A 22,872-nucleotide genomic window follows, 5' to 3' on the forward strand; every position below is an offset into this window, starting at 1 on the left:
TGTGGGTTAAGCCGCTGCCTTCGGCTCAGGTCGTGATCTCAGGGTCCTGGGATCGAGTCCCGCATCAGGCTCTCTGCTCAGCGGGGAGCCTGCTTCCTTCTCTCTCTCTCTGCCTGCCTCTCAGTGTACTTGTGATTTCTCTCTGTCAAATGAATAAATAAAATCTTTTAAAAAAAAAAAAGTAAAGAAAAAAGATCTGATTAATAAATAAATGAAAGAATTAAAAAAAATCAGTGAAACAACTATTTCTTTGAAAAGATAAAGGTAAGAAAACTTTAGCCAAATCCGTCAAGAATACAGGACTCAAATCAGAAATAGAAGAGCCAACTCCACAGAAATACAGAAGATTATAATAAACTACTACCAAAAAACTAAATGCAACTTGGACATCCTAAAAAAGTGAATAAATTCCTAGAAATATAGAACCTCCCAAAAAGAAATTAGGCAAAAATAAAAAATCTGATCAGACCAATTAATAGCAACAAAATTGAATTTATAATCTAAAATCTCCCAACAAACAAAAGTCCAAAACCAGATGTTGTCACAGGTCAGTTCTACTAAACACTAAAAAAAGAGGTAATACCTATTCTCAAAGTCTTCACCACCGCTTACAAAAAAAAAAAAAAAAAAGAAAAAAAAAACCCCAAAAGTTTATGCCACCGCTAAAAAAAAAAAAAAAAAAAAAAGGAAGAAAAACTCCACATTGATTATGTGAGATCCTAACACCAAAACAAGACAAAGATAATACAAAAAAGGGAAAACAACAAGCCAAGAAAATATTAGCAAACCAATATTCAACAATATATTGTTGCAGATTCAACAACATATTAAAAGAATCATCCACTGGGGCACCTGGGTGGCTCAGTGGGTTAAGCCTCTGCCTTCATCTCAGATCATGATCTCAGGGTCCTGGAATCAAGCCAGGATCGGGCTCTCTGCTCAGTGGGGAGCCTGCGTCCCCCCCACCCCCACCCTCTCTCATTGCCTGCCTCTCTACCTACTTGTGATCTCTCTCCCTCTCAAATAAATAAAATAAAGTCTTAAAAAAAAAAAAATGAATTATCCACTAAGAGCTAGCAGGATTTATTCCAGAGATGCAAGGATGGTTCAATATCCACATACCAACATGGTACACCACAGTACACCAAAGATAAAAGTCATATGATCATAACAATAGATGCAGAAAATTCTTTTTTTTTAAAATTATTTTGACAGAGGATGTCCACATTTACCACTTTCAATACAGTATTAGAAGTCCTAGCTGTAGCAATCAAACAAGAAATAAAGGGCATCCAAATTGGTAAGGAAGAAGTAAAATTGTTATTATTTTCATAGGACATGATACTATAAATAAAAAACCCTAAAGACTGCAACAAAAAACTTGAACTGATAAATTAGTTCAGTAAAGTTGCAGGACACAAAGTTAATATACAGAAACCTGTTGCATTTCAATACCTAATAATGAAGTAGCAGAAAGAGAAATTAAGAATAATTCCATTTATGATTGCACCAAGAATAATAAAAAAAAAAACCTAGGAATAACTTAACCAAGGAGGTGAAAGACTTGTATTCTATAAACTATAAAACATTTATGAAAGAAACTAAACATGACACAAATGGAAAGCTATTGGAAGAATTAATATTGTTAAAATGTCCATACTACCCAAAGCCATCTACAGATTTAATGCAATCCTTTAAGATAAAAGCGCCAATTTTTTTTTAAACAGACCTAGAATAAATAATACTAAACTCCTTATGGTATAATGAACAAAGTTGGAAGTATCAAAATTCCAGATTTCAAAATATACTTCACAAAGCTATAATAGTCAAAACAGTATGGTACTGGCACAAAAAGAAACACAAATTTCAATGGTACAGAATAGAAAGGCCAGAAATAAACCCACATTTTTACGTCAATCTACAACAGAGATGGCAAGAGTATACAATGGGGAATATCTCTTCAACAAATGTTAATGGGAAAATAAGACAGCAACATGCAGAAGAATGAAATTGGACCACTTTCTCAACCCATATATGAAGATGGTTTAAAGATCTAAATGTGAGTCCTGAAACCAAAAGTATTCTAGAAGAAAACATGGCTAGTAATCTAAGATAAGCCTTAGCAACATTTTTCTAGATACGCCTTCACAGGCAAGGGAAATAAAAGCAAAAATAAACTATTGGGACTACAACAAAATAAAAAGCTTTTGCACAGTGAAGGAAACCAACAAAATGAAAAACCTATTGAATGGGAGATCTTTGTGAATGATACATCCAAGAAGGTGTTAATATCCAAAATATATAAAAAATGTACACAAAACCCAAAACACAAATAGTCCAATTAAAAAAGGACAAAGGGGGCACCTGGGTGGCTCAGTGGGTTAAAGCCTCTGCCTTCTGCTCAGGTCATGATTCCAGGGTCCTGGGATCGAGCCCCGCATTGGGCTCTCTGATCAGCAGGAAGCCTGCTTCCTTCTCTCTCTCTGCCTGCCTCTCTGCCTACTTGTGATCTCTGCCTGTCAAATAAATGAATAAAATCTTTTAAAAAAAAAAAAAAGGCAAAGGACCTGAATAGATATTTTTCCAAAGAAGATATACGAATAGCCAACAGAACAGACACATAAAAAGATGCTCAACATTATTAATCACCAAGGAAATGAAAATCAAAACCTCAAGGAGATATCACCTATCAAAACAGCTAATATCAAAAAGACAAATTTAAGTATTGACAAGGATGTGGAGAACATTTGTGCCCTGTTGGTGAGAATGTGAATTTGTGTATTCACTATGGAAAACAGTATGGAGTGTCCTCAAAAAAATTAAAATTAGAAATGTCCTATGATCCAACAATTCCACTACTGGGTATTTACCCTAAGAAATTGAAAACACTAATTTAAAAAGATATGCATCCCTATGTTTACTGCAGCATTATTTATGATAGTCAAGATGTGGAAGCTATCCACGTGTCTATCCATAGTTGAAGGAATAAAGGAGATGTGGGAGTATTTCTGTGTCTGTCTCCCCCTCTCTCTCCCACTTTCCCTCCCTCTCTGTCTATATATGTATGATGGAATATTTCTCAGCCATAAAGAAATGAGATCTTGCCCTCTGCAACAAAATGGATGGACCTAGAAGGTATTGTGCTAAGTGAAATAAGTCAAAGACAAATATTATATGATTTCAGTCATATGTGGGATTTAAGAAACAAAAAAAAGTGAGCAAAGGAACAAACAACAGACTTCTAAATACAGAGAACTAGTAGTTGGCAGAGGAGAGGTGGTGAGGGGAAAGTAGTAAGTCGTACTCACCTGAAAAGCCAAATTCTACACTGACAAAACTTCCTTAATTTATATAAAGCCACAGGCATATCAATCCTTACATCCTTTACTATTTTCCAATGAATCTCAAATTCATGTTGACCAACTGTACCAAAATCTCTCAACACAGTTGGTAAATAATACAGTTCTTAGGCTCTATGCCAGACCTACTGAATCAGTCTCTTGAGATATTTTATCTGGTGATTCTTAAACCAGTAACTCTAAACCTATTTATATGGAATATAATATATATTTCATATGCATATATTTCCTATTTAAAGTTTTTGAAAGGCAGGTATCATTTATTCGCTAAACAATTTTTAACACTGTGTGAGATAGAAAAGAGCTGGTCTCCACCTTCAAAAAATCTCATTATTTAGTCTTGGTATAGGTATATCTCATTTTATTGTGCTTCACAGATAATGCACTTTTTTTTTTTTTTTTTTTTACAGATTTAAAGTTTTTGGCAACCCCCACATCAAGCAAGTCTATCAGCACCATTATCCCAAAAGCATTTGCTCACTTTATTTCTCTGTGTCCCATTTTGGTAATTCTCACAATATACGAAACTTTTTCATTATTTGCTCTGATTTGTTATCAGAGATTTTTCATGTTACTCTTGTAAGAGCTTTAGGGTGCAACAAACCATGCGCATATAGATGGCAAACAACCCATAAATGTGTGTGTTCTGACTGCTCTACCCACTGGCTGTTTCCCTGTCTCCATCCCTCCTCTTGGCCTACCTATTCCCCGAGACACAACATTGAAATTAAAACAAATCAATAATAATAAAAAACACAAATTAATAACTCTACAATGGCCTCTAAGTGTTCAAGTGAGAGGAAGAGTCACACATCTCTCACTTCGAATCAAAAGTTAGAAACGATTAAGGAAAGTATGTCAATAGCTGAGATAGGCCAAAAGCTAGGCTTCTTATGCCAAACAGCCAAGTTGTGAAAGCAAAAAGTTCTTGAAGAAAATAGAAAGTGCTGCTCCAGTGAACATATGGATTGTAAAAAAGCAAAACAGCTATATTGCTGATACGGAAAAAGTTGTAGAGGTCTGGATGGAAGATCAAACCAACCACAACATTCCCTTAAGCCATAACCTAATCCAGAGCATAAGGCCTTAAATTCTGTGAAGGTTGGGAGAAGTGAGGAAGCTGCAAAAGTAAGTTTGAAGCAGCAGAGGTTGGCTCATGAAGTTTAAGGGAACAAGTTTTCTCCATTAAAAAAAAGAAAAAGTTGGGTGCCTGGGTGGCTCAGTGGGTTAGGCCTCTCTCTGCCTTTGGTCAGGTCATGATCTCAGGGTCCTGGGATTGGGCCCCACGTCGGGCTCTCTTTTCGGCAGGGACCCTGCCTCCCCCTCCCCACCTCTGCCTACTTGTGATCTCTCTGTCAAATAAATAAATAAAATCTTAAAAAAAAAAAAGTGCAAGGTGAAGCAGCAAGTGCTGATATAGAAGTTGTAGTGAGTTATCTAGAAGATCTAGCTAAGATCATTAATGAAGGTGGCTATAGTAAACAACAGATTTTCAAGATAGACAAAACAGCCTTCTATTGGAAAAAGATGCCATCTAGAACTTCCACACCTAGAAAGAGGTCGATGGCTGGCTTCAAGTCTTCATAAGACATGCAGTCTCTCAGTAGGGACTAAAGTAGCTAATTACTTCAAGTTGAAGCCACTTCTCATTGACCATTCTGAAAATCCTAGGGCCCTTAAGAATTACGTTAAATCTACTCAGCCTGAAATGGAACAACAAAGCCTGGATGAGGACACATCTGTTTGCAACACGGTTTACTGAATGTTCTAAGCCCACTGTTGAGAACTACTGAGGAAAGATTCCTTTCAAAATACGACTGTTCGGGGCACCTGGGTGGCTCAGTAGGTTAAGCCTCTGCCTTCGGCTCAGGTCATGATCTCAGGGTTCTGGGATCGAGCCCCGCATCAGGCTCTCTGCTCAGCGGGGAGCCTGCTTCCTCCTCTCTCTCTGCCTGCCTCTCTGCCTACTTGTGATCTCTATCTGTCAAATAAATAAATAAAATCTTTTAAAAAAATGTGACTGTTCATTGACAATGTACCTGGTCACTGGAGATGGACAATGACATGAATGTTGTTTCCATGTCTGCTAACACAAGGTCCATTCTGCAGCCCAGGGATCAAAGAGTCATTCCAAATTTCAACTTTTATTACTTAAACATATTTGATAGGACTATAATTGCCATAGACAGTGATTCTGCTGATAGATCTGGGCAAAGTAAACTGAAAACCTCTGGAAAGGATTCACCATTCTAGTTGTCATTAAGAACGTTTGTGATTCATGGGAAAAATCAAAATATTAACAGTAAGAGGAGTTTGGAACAGGAGGGTTCATACCCACTCTCATGAAGGATGTTGAGGGATTTAAGACTTTCATGGAGGCAGTAACTGCAGATGAGGTAGACCTAGCAGGAGAACTAGAATTAGAAGTGGAGCCTGAGGATGTGACTGAAAGGCTACTGTGTCATGATAAAACTTCCATGTGAATTGCTTCTTATGAATGAGCAAAGAGAGTGATTTCTTGAGATGGAATCTACTCCTGGTGAAGATGCTGTGAAAATGGTTGCAATGACAACAAAAGATTTAGAATATCACATAAATTTAGGCAATTTAGCAGCAGCAGGATTTGAGAGAATGGACTCCAATTTTGGAAGAAGTTCCACTGTGGGTAAAATGCTATTTAAACAACACTGCATGCTATAGAGAAATTGTGAAAGGAAGAGTACATCAGTGCAGCAAACATTGTTTTAAGAAATCGCCACTGCCTCCCCAACCTTCAGCAACTATCACCCTGATCAAAGAGATTACAACTTGCTGAAAAGCTCAGATGATGGTTAGCATTAGCAATGAGGTACTTTTTAATTAAGGTATTTACATTACTTTTCAGATGTAATACTATTGCACACTCAATAGACTATAGTGTAGTGTAAACATAACTTTATACCCACTGAAAAAACAAAAAATTCATTTGACTTGCTTGGGGTGCCTGGGTGTCTCAGTTGGTTAGTATCCAACTCTTGATTTTGGCTCAGGTCATGATTTTGGCTCAGGTCATGATTTCAGGGTCATGAGATCAAGCCCTGGTGCTGAGCATGGAGCCTATTTAAATTTCTCTCTCCTCCTCCCTTTGCCCCTCTCCTGCCTGTTTGCATGCATGCATGCTCTCTCTTTAAAAGAGAGAGAGAGAGAGAGAGAGAGAGAGAGAGAGAGAAGGATGCAGAAGAGAAGAGAAGGGGGTGAGGGCGAGGAGGAGAGGGAGGAAAGGAGCGGGGAGAGGATAAGAAGGGGAGGGGAGGAGACAAGCCTTGGTTATCTTAATATGCGACCAGGTTTGAGATCACTGATCCAGGGCCACATTATCTTTTATTACCCATATATTGCCCGGCAAGATGCCTTTTGCTGTAATCTTCTGCTCTAATCTTGCTCACTATGGCAACGCGGAGGCCTCTGTCATAGCTCTAACTCTATGAAGTTAGTCCTTTGAGCTTTCTTGGACATCAGGTGCTTTACAAGTAAAGCAAGCCTATGAAGTGAGTGAGACACTTCCCCCAGGACTATGTCTACTCTTAGGCAGGAGACCTGCCCTGGTGAAAGCAGAGCCTGGACAGCTAAGCACGTCCTTATTCTTGCTGATCTCTATCTCTAATATCTCTAACCTGCTGCAAAACAATGCTGTGTCTTCATAAGGATAGAGAACAGAGCACCTTAAAATTCTGTAAAACTTCTCTAATAAGAACCTCAAAAGTTCCAGAAAATATTTTTAGAATATATGTGCTGAAATTCTTTCCTACTCAGTAAAACTGAGATTCTATTAGTCACACCTTCATGAATACATTTTGATATGGAAAATAAGGAGTTTCCAAAAAAAAAAAAAAAAAAAAAAGAACTTTTACCTGTGATCCCTTAATTTCACGATGGAAAGAGTCTGTGGTTTCTTTGACTAAATTGGTTAATGCATAATATTCAGGTGATAAACAATTAGCTTCTTGTTCTATGTCTATATTAATTCCATCCATGTATTGTGTTTTGGCCAACTTAACTTTTTGAGCTATCCAGGATGCTCTGAAACTAGGATTGATGATATCCTTTAAGGGTACATCTCCTATGGAAGAAATATACATCCTTTGTGCATACATGCTTTTTGCAGATTAATGACATTTATTTCAAAAACCCTTTAAAACATCTCATTAGTTTGGAATACTAAGTCCCCAATTTAAGTTTTCCAAGTAGAGAAATCATATACCAAAATAATAATAAAGTCTCAATCCCCCAAATAACCATTATGAATAATAAGTAACATAATTCTCAAATTAGAAGTAGAAATTGAAGACTGACTAGCTAAAAGTCATCATGCTAATCATGATTCACATTTTGCTCAAAATCATAGTAGCTTAATTCTTTAAGAATAACTATCTGTGAAATGAATTAGTATCTAAGATTAATTGTAAGACAATGGAGGGTATGTGCTTTGGTGAGTGCTGTGAAGTGTGTAAACCTGGTGATTCCCAGACCTGTACCCCTGGGGATAAAAATATATGTTTATAAAAAATAAAAAATTAAAAAAATAATAAAAAAATAAAACATAAAAATAAATAAATAAATAAACCAGATAAACATGAAAAGGGAATTTTCTGGAAAGTCAGGATGGCAAACAATACAAGTCAACTTACCAATTGGCCAGACACATCTGGTAAAAACTGTAACTCACCTTTTAGCACTACTCTGGCTCCATGTGAATGAGCATAACACATAAGTTCTGGGTCATATTTTCCAAAATTCACCACAGTTGTAATCTGGGACCAATCATAAAATTTCCAAGCTTTACTTCCAACATCAAAAACAAACACCTGCCAAAACAACAAAGATAAGCATCATCACTTGAACCTAGAATACAATGCTGATCACCCCAAATAACATTAAACACTGATCATAAGCCAGGCATTAAGAGTACAACAGCAAGTAAGACATAGGTGTCCCTAATATAACTGGTGGTGGGAGAAATTAGCCAGGCCTCAAAAGTAGGGCCAGGAAGAAATCATGGAAAGAGCCAAGACCTGAAGGCAGAGAAAGCACAGTGATTGCATGAGTACGTATTAAGTGTAGCGGACACCTTGAATTTGGCAGGAGACCGCAGTAAAGAGCCCAAGAGTTGTAGGCAGGGTTAAGTCCTAACAGGCTTTGTAAACCTGCAGAGAAATTAGCACATTAACCTGAGGGAAAGAGTTTTAAAAGGAGAATGTATACATTCTAGGTATGCATTTATATATACATTTTAGAAAAACACCTTAAGCTAAAGTGGGAAGAGACACTAAAACTGAAATAATAACAGGACAGCTGTTAGAAGAATCTATGCAAAGATGATGGTGACCTCTAAACTTGTAGAAAGGTAGAGATAAATAAGATAAATGAATAGATATGGAGGATCCTAACGGCATAATTAATAGGACTTTATAACTAATTGAATGAGTAAAGTAAGAGAAAGGTTGATTAATACTCGTTTCTGGCTGCTGCAGATAGAGCCACTCCACCTATACAAATATACCAGAGAGTGCATTTACTATGAATGGTTTTGGCAAAACAGACTTCTTAGAATAATTCTAAGCTGGTGGACGTTATATTTTACCAGTATTTTCCCCCCACAGATAATTCAAGAAGCACATAAGTCTCACTAATTCATTGATGTAGGAAATATTTATTGAATTCTAGTAAGGTTTAGGGAATGCATATTGCTAGACATTAGTGACAGAAGTTAAAGAGACCAGGTTCATAAGCTGTTCAATTACAATAGTGCTAAGGGCTACAGGGGAATGCAGGCAGCCATGACAGCATATAAAGGGGCCTGCTTCCCTGGTAGGGCAGGAAACTTCTGAGAACTACACACTTTGGGGAAAAACTGAAATCTGGGCAATGACCTAGACATGATGGAGGATTACCCATAAAAAGGCATTCTCAGCGGAGGGAAGCAAAACAGGTGAATGTCTCAATACCTCAGAAGAATTCTGAATTTCTGGAACCAAACTAGTATCAATGGGGCTAGAGAACAGAAATCCTGAAAGTAACATGAAATCAGGTAAGACTAGTAAGGTAGGTAGATCAAGTACAACTTTGTAGATTACTGAGGATTTTCTATTTTATCTTGTGATGAATGGGCAGTCATTATAGTGTTTTAAGCAGGGGAAGGACATAAGATTTGCATTAACAAATGAGAAACGGGGAGAGATCATGAATCCTTGGGTCACCGTGAGGAGAATGGATGGGTGAGGGGTGGCAGAGAACTGGGTATAAGAATTAAACCAGACATTTCTTAAATTTTCCCAGTAGCCTTAAGTTTTTATTTTTTACTTTTCAGAATTAACTATGCATAACCCATTTTTCTCTTAGGCAGTTGCCCACCAAAATAAAAATAGAATGTGAAATTGGAATGGCTCACTGTTTCTGGAGATTTTAGACTCATATTCCCATCATAAACCTTATCCCCTATTTTAATTCTGATCATTAAGATTGAATTTGTTTAGTTTAAGTTTGAATACCGAGAGATTGTGATATAATAGAAATCCTAAAAATGTAACTGGATGAATCAACTGTAAAACATAAGGGAAAAATGAGCAATGTAGTCTCATCTTGTTTGAAGAATATAGGTCAGAAACAAAAAAAGACTGTTTATCATGAACATGTAAGTGAACAAAATTTTGCTCCCTTGAATAAGACCACAGAGGTATTGGAGGCCATGATAAATAAGTCTTTCAGATGTTAGGGTTGTCACACTAAGCTTCTTTACAAACACTTTACCACCTTTACTTCTTCTAAGCAATATACATATACCTTTTTACTGGCATTTTACTGTCTCTGCTTCAAAATCTGTTAGATTGAGAACTGGAAATTTTCCAGTCTTTAAAAAAGAATTGCCCTTTTGACTGTTAGCTTTAAAAATAAAACTGCCGGTTATTTTACCAGCAAAAAAAGGAGTTTATTTGGGAATAGCAGAGAATTACAATCCAGGACAAACAAGCTATGGGAACAGCATTGGTAAATCTGCAGAACAAAGGAGAGGAATGCTTTTTTATAGAGGAAAAGGGGAAATTGAGGAGGCTGTTATAAATAAAAAGTCAACTGGAGTAAACTAGAAACTTGAAATATAGTGGTTTTTCATTGGCTAAGTTGTGACAGTCTCTAATTACCTGGGCTTAACTGGGGGAGGAGGAAATCCTTCTTACTGAGTAAAGTAGTATCCACGTGCAAGGTACCCAGACATCTTCTGTTGGGTCTGCTGTTGATGAGCCAGAACCACCAGGACATGGCGGCTCCCCCTGTTGGCCTCCCAACTCTATTCTAAGTGAGGTTTCCTTTTGTTAATTTTCACATTTCCCACTTTTGATCAAGATCTTTTTTTGAAAGCATAACTCATCAAGAGGGAAGTATCCCACATTTAGTGGTTTTGTCCCTTAGTACGGGGAAGGGTCTTCCCCTGCTGCCACAGCCTACATTGAAGAGAAAGTACTTCTATAGTTGGAAAGCCCTGAAGGTCACATTTGAGTAACAAGGAAGATTAGGAGGGAGAAACTCTCAGGATCTCTCAACCAAAGTAGTATCTACTCAAGGTCCTAAGTATTAGAAATCATCTCAAAGGGTTGAGCTGGCATCACGTTAGTGGATACAACATTTTTTTTAAAGTCTAACAGGCAACAAAATAAAAAGTTATATATAAAAAACAGAAGTAACATACCAATTCCATTTTCTATAATGGTTCTAAACCAGGACTCTAGGTCTGAAGTAGCCACTGAAATATTTATTGACACTTATTCCAACTTATGGGAGAGAAATCCTATGAAGGCAAACCTGGAGTCATGTATCCCTCCTGGGAAGCTCCAATTATAGAGACCATGAAAACAGAATCATAGAAACTAGAAGACAACACTAAAAAAGAATTAATGAGGCATCATGAGAAGTTACAGTGCAGGAATAAATGTGAAGCAGTAGCTGATGAACTTTTTACAAAACAGCACAAACTCAAAGATGTTTTACAACAGTATTGTTATCTCAAAGAACCATTTGGAATCAAATGTGTTATTAAAAATACAGTCTATGGTTGCAAACTCAGAAACCATGAATCTGGATAAGAATCCAAAGTTAGTCGATAGTTCAGATGAAAGACTTGTGAATTCTGAACTTTCTAACCCTTCAAAAATAGAGCAGGCGGAAAACGAATTTGTCCCAGGATCATGATGAAGCGATTTCCAAAAAGCTATAATCAAAAGAGGTTTCTGCCTTTTACAAGGTCTTGGGAAATAAAGAAGAGGCATTGTCTTCCCATAAAAGATAAAGAAGCATCAATGGTGAGTAAAATGTATACAGGCCTGGTCCAGGAATCCTGAGAAAGCTGTCTCATCAGATGTCACATGCTTCAATTCCAGGAAATCTTTATTTTTTTATGCCATCAGGTCCAGTTATAGTTTGGTGCTTTCTTTAGGTGAATTACATGAATCCAAGAGTCTATTTCCTGGAGTTCTTTGGCACAAGGATTAGTTTGCAATTCCTAGTAAGGGTCTTTCCAGTGAGAAAGAAGACTTTATGGAGGAATTTTTATCCAACAAAATCTCCTGAGAGTACATTGTGATAAGATTGCTCTACCCAAGTATGCTTATTTCTGAGCCCTGATGACAACCCATAGACTGAAAGAACAGAGTCTCCACAGCAAAATATAAAAGAAGAGAACACATCAAAGAGGGCAGGAAGGACAGAGATGTGGTCAGGAGCCAAACTGACCTACAGGACTGTCCATGGTAAGGAGGGATACCACAGGTACAGGTAGCAGTGGGGAGCAGACCCCACCCCAGGCACAAGGAACCCACTCTCGGAAGACAAGTCCCCCTAATCTTTGGCTTTGAAAATGGGAGGGGCCAAATTTCATGAGTTCTTACAATCAAAGGGGCTTAATACCTGGAACTTTAAAAAAAAAAAAAAAATCAGCTGGCTTGGCTCTGAGAGACCCAGAGCACAAAAGGCAACTGAGTTCTCACCCTTAAAGAGACAGCACACCAAACAGCTCCACTGAGACACAGCATAGAGCAGCAGTTTGAAAAACACCAGAGATATATAAGAAGCAGATTTAATAATAGTGTGTGTTGGAGGGGCAGGGATCTTTAGGAGGCTTTAACAACAAACGAGCTGGTAGGCACCATTTCCCTCCCTAGTCAAGATACAAAGAGTTAGTCAAAATGAGGAGAGGAATATGTCCCAAATGAATGATCAGGACAAAACCACAGAAGAGAGCTGAATGAAATAGAAGTAAGTAAAATACCTGAAAGAGAATTTAAAGTGACAGTCATTAAGATACTCTCTAGACTTGAGAAGAGAGGGAAGACCCTCTGCCAGACCCTCAACAAAGAGACAGAAAACATCAAAAAGAATAAAACAGGTTCTTTTATAAGAACTCAATAACTGAAATTAAAAAATACTAGGGGGAATAAATAGTAAGTAAACTAGAAGAAACAGAAGAATGGATCAGTTCAGTGACCTGAAGGACAGACTAATAGAAAGTAATCAAGCTGAACAAGAGGCATACATCCATAAACCCAAAATGAAAATAAGTTAAAGGGAACTCAATAACACCATCAAGCATAATTACGTTTGCATTATAGGGATTCCAGAAGAAGAGAGAGAAAGGGGACAGAAAATGTATTGGAAGAGGTAATAGCTGAAAAATTCCTGAATCTTGGGAAGAAAACAGATATCCAAATTTAGGAGGCACAGAGAGACCCGAACAAAATCAAGCCAAGGAAGTCCACATCAAGACACATAGTGTTTAAAATGGCAAAAGATAATGATCAACAGAGAATTTCAAAAACAGCAAGAGCAAACAGTTACATAGGGGAAATCCCATAAGGTTATCAGCTGATTTTTCAGCAAAAACTTTGCAGGCCAGAGGAGAGTGGCATGATATATTTAAAGTGCTAAAAAACAAACAAACGAACAAAATCTGCAACCAAGAATACTCTATCCGGCAAGATTTTCATTCAGAATAGAAGGAAAGCTAAATAGTTTCCTAGACAAACAAAAGTTAAAGGAATTCATCACCACTAATCCAGTGCTATAGGAAATAGGAAATGTTAAAAGGGACTCTTTGAATGGAAAGGAAAGACAGTAAGAAAAGTTGGAAACACAAAACCAGTGAAATTAAGTGTATCTATAAATATCAGTCAAGGAATTCACAAAATAAAAGGATATAAATTAGGATACCATACATTGAAAATATGAAGGGGAGAAGAGTAAAAATTTAGTGCTTCCAAAATGGATTCACACTTAAGTGACTATCCATTTAACACAGATTGATATATGCCTAAGATGTTATATATAAACATAATGGTAACCAAATCAAACAAAAAAACAGAAATAGATGTACAAAAAGATAAAGAAAAAGGAATCCAAGTATATCCTTAAAGAAAGCCAGCAAACTGTAGGGGAAGAGAGCAAGAGAAGAAAGGAACAGAGAAAAACTACAAAAACAACTAAAAACAAATAACAAAATGGCAATAAGTACATGCTTATCAATAATTACTTTGAATGTAAATGGACTAAAGGCTCCAACAATCAAAAGACATAAGGTGACAGAATGGATAAAAAAGCAAGACCTGGGTGTGCCTGGGTGGCTCAGTCAGTTGAGCATCTGACTCGTGATTTCAGCCCACATTGAGCTCCATACTGGGCATGGAGCCTACCAAAAAAAAAAAAAAAAGGAAGACCCATCTATATCCTTCCTACAAGGGACTCCTTTTAGATCTAAAGACACAAGCAGATTGAAAGTGAAGGGATGGAAAAAGCATTTCTCATTCAAATGGAAATGAAAAGAGAGCTGAGACAGCAATAGGCAGGTATCAATCAGACAAAAGACTTTAAATCAAAGACTAACGAGACAAAGACTACATAACCATAAAAGGGATAATCCACAAGAATATATAACAAATGTAAACATTTATGTACCCAACAAGAGAGCACCCCATACATAAAGCAGCTAATAACAAAGGAAGTAATCAGCAGCAATACAATAGGAGGGGACTTTCACACCCTACTTACATCAATGGATAGATTCTCTAAACAAATCAAAAATGAAATAGTGTTCATGGACATCTAGGTTCTTTCCATAGTTTGGCTATTGTGGACATTGCTGCTATAAACATTCGGGTGCACGTGCCCCTTTGGATCACTACGTTTGTATCTTTAGGGTAAATACCCAATAGTGCAATTGCTGGGTCATAGGGCAGTTCTATTTTCAACATTTTGAGGAACCTCCATGCTGTTTTCCAGAGTGGCTGCACCAGCTTGCATTCCCACCAACAGTGTAGGAGGGTTCCCCTTTGTCCGCATCCTCGCCAGCATCTGTCATTTCCTAACTTGTTTATTTTAGCCATTCTGACTGGTGTGAGGTGATATCTCATTGTGGTTAATCTCACAAAACAAACTGAGGGTTGCTGGGGGGAGGGGGTTTGGGAGAAGGGGGTGGGATTATGGACATTGGGGAGGGTATGTGCTTTGGTTAGTGCTGTGAAGTGTGTAGACCTGGTGATTCACAGGCCTGTACCCCTGGGGATAAAAATATATGTTTATAAAAAATAAAAAATTTTTAAAAAAATGAAATAGTGGCTTTGAATGACACATTGAACCAGAGGGATCTAATAAATATATTCAGAATATTCCATCCTAAAACAACAGAATACATTCTTTTCAAAGGCATATGGGATATTCTCCAGGATAAATCACGTGAGGACACAAAATAAGTCAACAAGTTCAAAAAGATAGAAATCACACTATGCATATTTTCTGATCACAATATTATGAAACTAGAAATCAACCACAAGAAAAAAAATCTAGAAAGACCACAAATACATGGAGGTAATATAATATGCTACTAAACAATAAGAGGGTCAACCAAGAAATCAAAGAGGAAATAAAACACATGCAGACAAATGAAAGCATAACTATCCAAAATCTTTGGGATGCAGCAAAAGCTGTTCTCAGAGGAAATTTTAGAATAATAGCAGCTTATCTCAAGAACAAAGAAAAATCTCAAACAACTTATATTTACACCTAACAGAGCTGGAAAAAGAATAAATAAAACCCCAAACCAGTAAGAGGATGGACATAATAAAAATTAAAACAGATCAATGAAATCAGGAGCCACTTCTTTGAAAATATAGACAAAATTAATAAACTTTAGCCAAAACTATCCAAAAAAAAAAAAAGACTCAAAATCAGAAATAAAAGAGAAGTAACAACTAGTACCACAGAAAGAATATGCCAATATGCCAAAAACTGGGACAACCTAGAAGAGGACAACCTAGAAACATATAACCTCCTGAAACTGAATCAGGAAGAAATGGAAAGTGTGAACAGACTGATTACCAACAATGAAGTTAAGTCAGTAATCAGAAAATGGTCAACGAACAAAAATCCAGTATCAGAAGGCTTCACAGGTGAATTCTACCAAACATTTAAAAAAGAGTTCATATCTATTCTCAAACCAGTCCAAAAAAATAGAAGAGGAAGGACAGCTTCCAAATTCATTTAATAAGGTCAGCATTACCTGGATAACCAAACCAGACAAAGACACACACACACACACACACACACACACACACAACTACAGGCCAGTATCTCTGATGAACAAAGATGCAAAAAAATCCTCAACAAACTATTAGCAAATCAAATCCAACATTACATTAAAGAAAATCATTCCTCAGAATCAAGTGGGATTAATTCCTGGGCTAGAAAAGTGGTTCAATATTCACAAATCAATCAACAAGATACATCACATCAACAAGAGAAGGGATGAAAACCATATGATCATTTCAACAGATTCAGAAAATGCATTCAGCAAAGTACAACATCCATTCGACCACAAACAAATTTGGAGGGAAAATACCTCAATATATAAGAAAAACCCACAGCTAACATCATATTCAGTGGTGATAAACAGAGCTTTTCTCCTAAGATCAGGAAAGAGAAAAGGATGTTCACACTCACTGCTTTTAGTCAGCATAGTACTGGAAGTTCTAGCCACAGCAGACAAGAAAAAGAAAAAGGCATCCAAGTTGGCAAGGAGAATCTAAAACAGTCACCACTTGCAGATGACATGATACTATATATAGAAAACCCTAAAAACTCCACCAAAAATCTACTATAACTGATTAATGAATTCAGTAAGATTTTCATATATAAAATATAGAGAAATCCATTATATTTCTATACACTAATAACAAAGTAGCAGAAAGAGAAATTAAGAAAACAATCCCAGTTACAATTGCACCAAGAATAATAAAATACCTAGGAATAAACTTATCCAAGGAAGTGAAAGACCTATACTCTGAAAACTATAAAACAATGATGAAAGAAATTGAAAACAACATAACTTGAAAGCTATTCCATGCTCATGGATTGGAAGAACCAATATTGTTAAAATGTTCATATGACCCAAAGCAATCCACAGATTTAAAGCAATCCCCATCAAAATACCAACAGCATTTTTCACAGAACTAGAATACTACCAAAATTTCTATGGAACCACAAAAGACCTCGAATAGACAAAATAATCTTGAAAAAAAAAAAAAAAGAACAAAACTGGAGGTTTCACAATCCCATATTTCAAGATACACGGCAAAGCTGTAGTAATCAAAACAGTACAGTACTGGCACAAAAACAGATACATAGATCAAAGAACAGAATATAGTGCCCAGAAATCACCCCACAATTATATGGACATTAATCTTTGACAAAGGAGGCAAGAATATGCAATGAGAAAAACTCTCTTCAACAAATGGTATTGGGAAAATTGGACAGCTATCCATAAAAGAATGAAGCTGGACCACTTTCTCATGTAATACAGAAAAATAAATTCAAAATGGATTAAAGACTTAAATGTGAGACATGAAACCATAAAATCCTAGAGGAGAATACAGGCAGTAATTTCTCTCATATCGGCCATGCTGTAGCAACATTTTTCTAGATAGATCTCTTGAAGCAAGAGGAAGAAAAGCAAAAATACACTAGTAGGACTACATCAAAATAAAAAGCTTTTGCACATTGAAGGAAATAATCAACCAAACTAAAAGACAACTTACTGAATGGGAGAAGATATTTGCAGATGGCATATCTAATAAAATGTTAGTATCCAAATTATAGAAAGAACTTATACAATTCAACACCAAACCCCCAAATAATCCAATTAAAAATCGGCAGAAGACATGAACAGACATTGGGCGCAAGACCTCCAAGCAATAAATAACATTGTTATTTCTTGGCACCCTGTGGCTCCTACTTCCCCCTCATAATCACTAACATGGATTCTCACTGAAAGCAAATGTTTCACTGTAATTGATCTATGCAACACCTTTTTAGTATACCAGTTGATGAGGACAGCTGATGATATCTCTTTGCTTTCACTTGGGAAGAAAGGAAATATACCTGAACCATAATGCCCAGGGTTTCACAGAGTCCTTTTAACTTTTCATGAACCTTAAAAGCTGATGTGGATGACAGAGTTTTCTGCAGGCTCTACCTTGTTATATGATACACAGATGATTTGTTTCTCTTCTCCCCTTCTCAAACCCCTGCATAGGAAGAATGCATCCACCTGTTGACATTTTGGCCTTAAAGAGACATAAAGTCTCCAAAGAAAAACTGCAGTTTTCTCAAACTCGGGTTTGATACTTGAGGTACCTGATCTCAGAATAAGGAGTACATTTGAATCCAGATGAAACCCCTCATGACTGCTTAGTGCTGACAGATTACCTCTGAATCCCTGTGACAATTTATATAAAACTCCTCTAACCAGCACAAGTTTTTCATGGTTAACTGATGGGTCTTATCTAAAGGATGAAAATCGTAAATATCATACTGAGTATTCTATTACAACTCCTTTCAAAATCACTGAAAAACCACCTTTACATTTTGGATACTTCTGCCCAACAGGCTGAACCATATGTCCTTACTTGAGTTCATACCTTAGCCAAGGATAAAATTTGCAACATTTATACTGTTCGTTGGTATGTTTTGGGGGTATCTCATGACTTTGGAATATTCTGGGGACAATGGGCTGTCCTTATCTCCAGTGGAAATAAATCTTAAAATGCCTATGTCCAAAATGCATTAGATGCCATATTTTTGTCAGCTGCCCTGGCTCTTAAGGTTCCTGGGCATTTCAGACTCACTCCAAGAGGACAAAGTAACCCCCCTCACTGATATTTCTGTCAAACTTCTGCCATAGCTCAAAGGAATGTTCTCCTTTATGATAATTCATACTATTTTGGGACTAAAATGGTATCTTTACTAATGGTTCTACTATTAATTTAATAGTGGAAATTTGTAATCCATATTTATTCAAGACTATGTCCTAATTAAAAATGGACAACCTGTTAGTGTCTGCCCTTCAGCTCAGGTCATGATTTCAGGGTCCTGGGATCTAGTCCAACCTGGGGCTCTCTGCTCAGCAGTCAGCGGGGAGTCTGCTTTTCCCTCTCCCCTTCCGGTTCATGTGCTCCCTCCCTCCCTCTCTCTCTCTGATAAATAAATAAAATCTTAAAAAAAAATTTTTTTTTAAATAAAGTGTGGTTTTTAGGAGACTCAGGAAAGGAAGGAGGAGACAGATTCACGTCTGCAAAGAAGATGAGGGAGGGAAAAGGGCCTCAGAAGCCATTTTGATGCCTTTCAATTGTTTGCCTCATATTAGAAATAATATCTTGCAAAGACGCAAACTTAGAATCTTGAGAATATTTGGAAGGCTTGAGGTACCATTTAAAATAATCATCCCATTCAGTTTTTTGTTTTGGAGCCATAGCTTTCTATGTATTTCTATGTATTTTTTTTTTTTTAACTTTGAGTTAAGCAAGTTTAGGGAGATGGAAGTTCCCTATAATGGCCACTGATACTCTACATTTGGGTTAAGTCAGTCAAATGCACACAGGAGAGACCGATTTTGTTTTTTTTGTTTTTTGTTTTTTTAGATTTTTATTTGAGAACACAAAAGAGAATGAGCAGGGAGAAGTGCAGAAGGAGACACAGACTCCCAACTGAGCAGGGAGCCCCACATGGGGCTGGGCTCCAGAACCCGAGATCACCAGCTGAGCCAAAGGCCCTGAGACCATAGTTTTAAAACAAAACTAGCCAGAGCCTGGCTGGGGCATGCTCTAATCAGATTGATGACTGGGATTCCATTTCCTGGAGGTTTTCCTCTAAAAAGAAAAATTCCTCAACAGCAGTTTCAACAGGAACAGCCTGGTTCCGGAAAGAATCAGACCAAAGGCCAGCACAGTTCCAGTAGGAACAATCCAGTTGCAAACAGGAGTCCTACCAAGGGCCAAGGGAGTATTCCCAGAAAACAAAAACAAAAACAAAGCCCTAAAACAAATCCCAAATAATGTCCAGAAAATTCAAACACAAAGCGTGGAGCTTGAAATCCAGGACAAGACTTACCTTCAAATCCCAGTGTGGGGGCACCTGGGTGGCTCAGTCGGTTGAGCCTCTGCCTTCGGCTCAGGTCATGATCTCAGGGTCCCTGGATCGAGCCCTGCATCGGGCTCTCTGCTCAGCAGGGAGCCTGCTTCCTCCTTTCTCTCTGCCTGCCTCTCTGCCTACTTGTGATCTCTCTCTCTCTCAAATGAATAAATAAAGTCTTAAAAAAAAAAAAAAAAACCACACCCAGTGTGGGCAAGGACACAATGAGCTCAGGCTTGTGGGTACCCGCACCTCTTTCCTTATCAGCCTCTGGGCTGTTGCTGGCGGATGGGGGGTTGGGGGGTTCTTCTCTGGATCCCACCTCAGCTAAGTACTGCCAATCTTAAAAATATAACTGTCAGCTATCTTACCAGCAAAGAAGTGTTTATGTGGGAACTGCGGAGACTTGCAAACCAGGACAAACAAGCTACAGCAAAACCAAAAAACAAAGGAGAAAAACACTTTTTTTATAGAGGAAAGGAGGGAGTTAGAAAGGCTGTTATAAACAAAAAGTCGATTGGAGTAAACCGAGAGTTTGAAGTACAGTGGCTTTTCATTGGCTAAGTTGTACCGATGGCCCAGAAGAAAGGCGGCCTTTACCCCGTTAGGGCAGTAAAGTAGTACCACCTGCAAAGACCCTGCTTTCCCTATCAGGTCTGCACTGGACAAGGAGGTGAGCGTTCCCCCTGCCTGGCCTCCTGACCGTTCCTTTAGGAAATTTCCTTCTTCTTCTTTCTTCTTTCTTCTTCTTTCTTCTTTCTTCTTTCTTCTTTCTTCTTTCTTCTTCCTTCTTCCTTCTTCCTTCTTCCTTCTTCCTTCTTCCTTCTTCCTTCTTCCTTCTTCCTTCTTCCTTCTTCCTTCTTCCTTCTTCCTTCTTCCTTCTTCCTTCTTCTTTCTTCTTTCTTCTTTCTTCTCCTTCTCCTTCTCCTTCTCCTTCTTCTTTTTTTAAATTTTTTATTTCTTTTCAGCGTAACAGTATTCATTGTTTTGTTTTGTTTTAAATTTAAATCTTAGTGAGCCTACATGCACTGCAACATGGGTTTCTGGAATAGAAGTCAGTGATTCATCACTTCCACACCACACCTGGTGCTCATCATAACAAGGGCCCTCCTTAATACCCCCGACACAACGGGTGTTGGAGGGGATGCGGAGAAAGGGGAAACGCTCTTGCACAGTTGGTGGGAATGTGAATGGATGGCACTACTCTGGAGAACAGTACGGTACGGAGGCTCCTCATAAAGAAGGTTTCTATCTTTTTTCACAGGATTAAACCTTTCCCCCTCCAACTCCTGTTGCAGGCATCAAACTCTAGGTGTCAGCTGATTTTCATATTGCCTGTGAAAAGGTGTCCAATTAAAGTTCCCCAAAGCCTTATAAATGGTTAGGTGGATAGAAAGAAAATAATTTTTATCATCCTTCTTGGATGGTCTTGAGGGGCCTTTAAGAAAGGGCTGGTAGATAGGGAAAAGCAAAGGTAAGGAGAATATTCTGCATTCTGATTTCCTGGAGAGCTGAGATCTCTCATACTAGATATTCATTCTCTTGGAAAACAGTGGAACTTGCTACCTCGGAAATACCTCATCGTAATAGGTCCTTGCTAGTATGCCCAGAGTGCCATCCGAGAGGCCCTGAGGGCAACGAAGGAATTTTCATTTAGGGTTAGACCTGGGCTGACCTGCCTGTGAATACCTGCCTGCCTCTTTTAGGCAGGCCCTAATTGTGAGACCTGGGAAAAGTTATTCAACCTCTTCGAGTTTCCTCATCATATAATGAAGGCAATCCATCAAGAGACCCTTTGGGAGTGATCAAAATTGGTGACTGCACCCACACCACCTCTTCTTAGGGCTCGGGTTTACTCTAACTTCTTACCAGGCCATAAGGACCAGTCCCGAAAAAGCAAGGGAGAGGCACTGACCTCGAAATCAGGGTGCTGGGTGATGGGTTGGCACAATGCTGGGTCCTGACAAGGGCAGTGGGCCCCTGCCCAGAATGGCAGCAGGGACAGCAGCAGCACAGCGATCCCGGGGATGCCATGTGGTGGGCAGGCGAGGAGGCACCGGTGACCAAGCTGCAGAGGGGACATGACAGCAGTCACTCGCAGCAGGACTGGGTTCCTCCACCTCCTGGCTCAGGTCAAGACTCTCAGCAAGGCGGGCCCTGCCTCCCAGCAGAGCGGACTTGGGAGGGGCTGACATGGGAAGGGCTAGGCAGTCTAGGCCAAGGGCGACATGAAGGTGGGGTGAAGGAGAAACGCTGCCTTGGACACCTGCCCGGCAAGCCAGTGCCTCTGGCCCCCAGCAGACCTGTTGACTCAGCCAAGTCAATATCATCGGTACCATTTATACCCCCTCAACACTCTGTACCTTTGTGTCATGGTCCTTTGTACTCCTTATACAGTTTGAAAGTGGAAGCGGGGCCCCCAAGGGGAGAAGTAGGGAATCTTGATAGGGATGACTAAGCACCACGGTTGGCATGGGTGCGGTGGGGAGGGGGTTTCTGGAGTTTTCCTGGTGTGCTCCGAAACTGGCCGCTGCACACACAGGCCAGGGAGAGATGGAAGAAAGAGGCAGGTCACTCCAGGTTGGCACGTGGCAGGTTTAATAAGAGCAAAGGAGCTTACACATGGGGCTTGTCTTGGGTGATGGCAAGATGAATGGATTCCTGCAGCAGCTCTCCAAATCTTAAAAAGCTTATAAAGGGGTCCTGATTGAGCCTAGTCACATATATTATGTGATGCAGTTTTCAATACTGCATCACTATCTCAAGGTTATGACCTTGGAGCAGCCTCTGGGAGCAGGAACGTCATGGGGAACCCACAGTTCAAAGACAGAGGAGGGGGTGAGGAGCCTCAGAGTGCTCCCAGGTCAACTGGCGGGCATGCCTTTTTGATGACACCCCCAACACTCCACCCCTGGTGCCTCCCTCTTCCACAGTGAGCCTTGAGTGGGCAGCAAGGGGTTTCCTTAACATGGAGGCAGCCCTTTTGCTGTCTATCTGCTGCAACAGGGGCAGATGCCACAAGCAACAATACAGG

General features: G+C 38.8%; 1 protein-coding gene across 1 annotated transcript in view; it reads right to left on the bottom strand.

The window, feature by feature from the left end:
* The window catches only part of CTBS (chitobiase), a 40,997-nt gene that overhangs the window by 15,789 nt on the left and 2,336 nt on the right, over nucleotides 1–22,872 (bottom strand). Inside the window, exons 2-4 of the mRNA XM_059375268.1 lie at nucleotides 21,754–21,906; nucleotides 8,065–8,203; nucleotides 7,250–7,458 (exon numbers count right to left, since the gene is read on the bottom strand). Coding sequence (XP_059231251.1) covers nucleotides 7,250–7,458; nucleotides 8,065–8,203; nucleotides 21,754–21,906 — 501 coding nt within the window. The remainder of the gene's footprint in view (nucleotides 1–7,249; nucleotides 7,459–8,064; nucleotides 8,204–21,753; nucleotides 21,907–22,872) is intronic.

The sequence above is a fragment of the Mustela nigripes genome, chromosome 14 (genome assembly GCF_022355385.1).
Source record: "Mustela nigripes isolate SB6536 chromosome 14, MUSNIG.SB6536, whole genome shotgun sequence".
Classification (NCBI taxonomy): Eukaryota; Metazoa; Chordata; class Mammalia; order Carnivora; family Mustelidae; genus Mustela; species Mustela nigripes.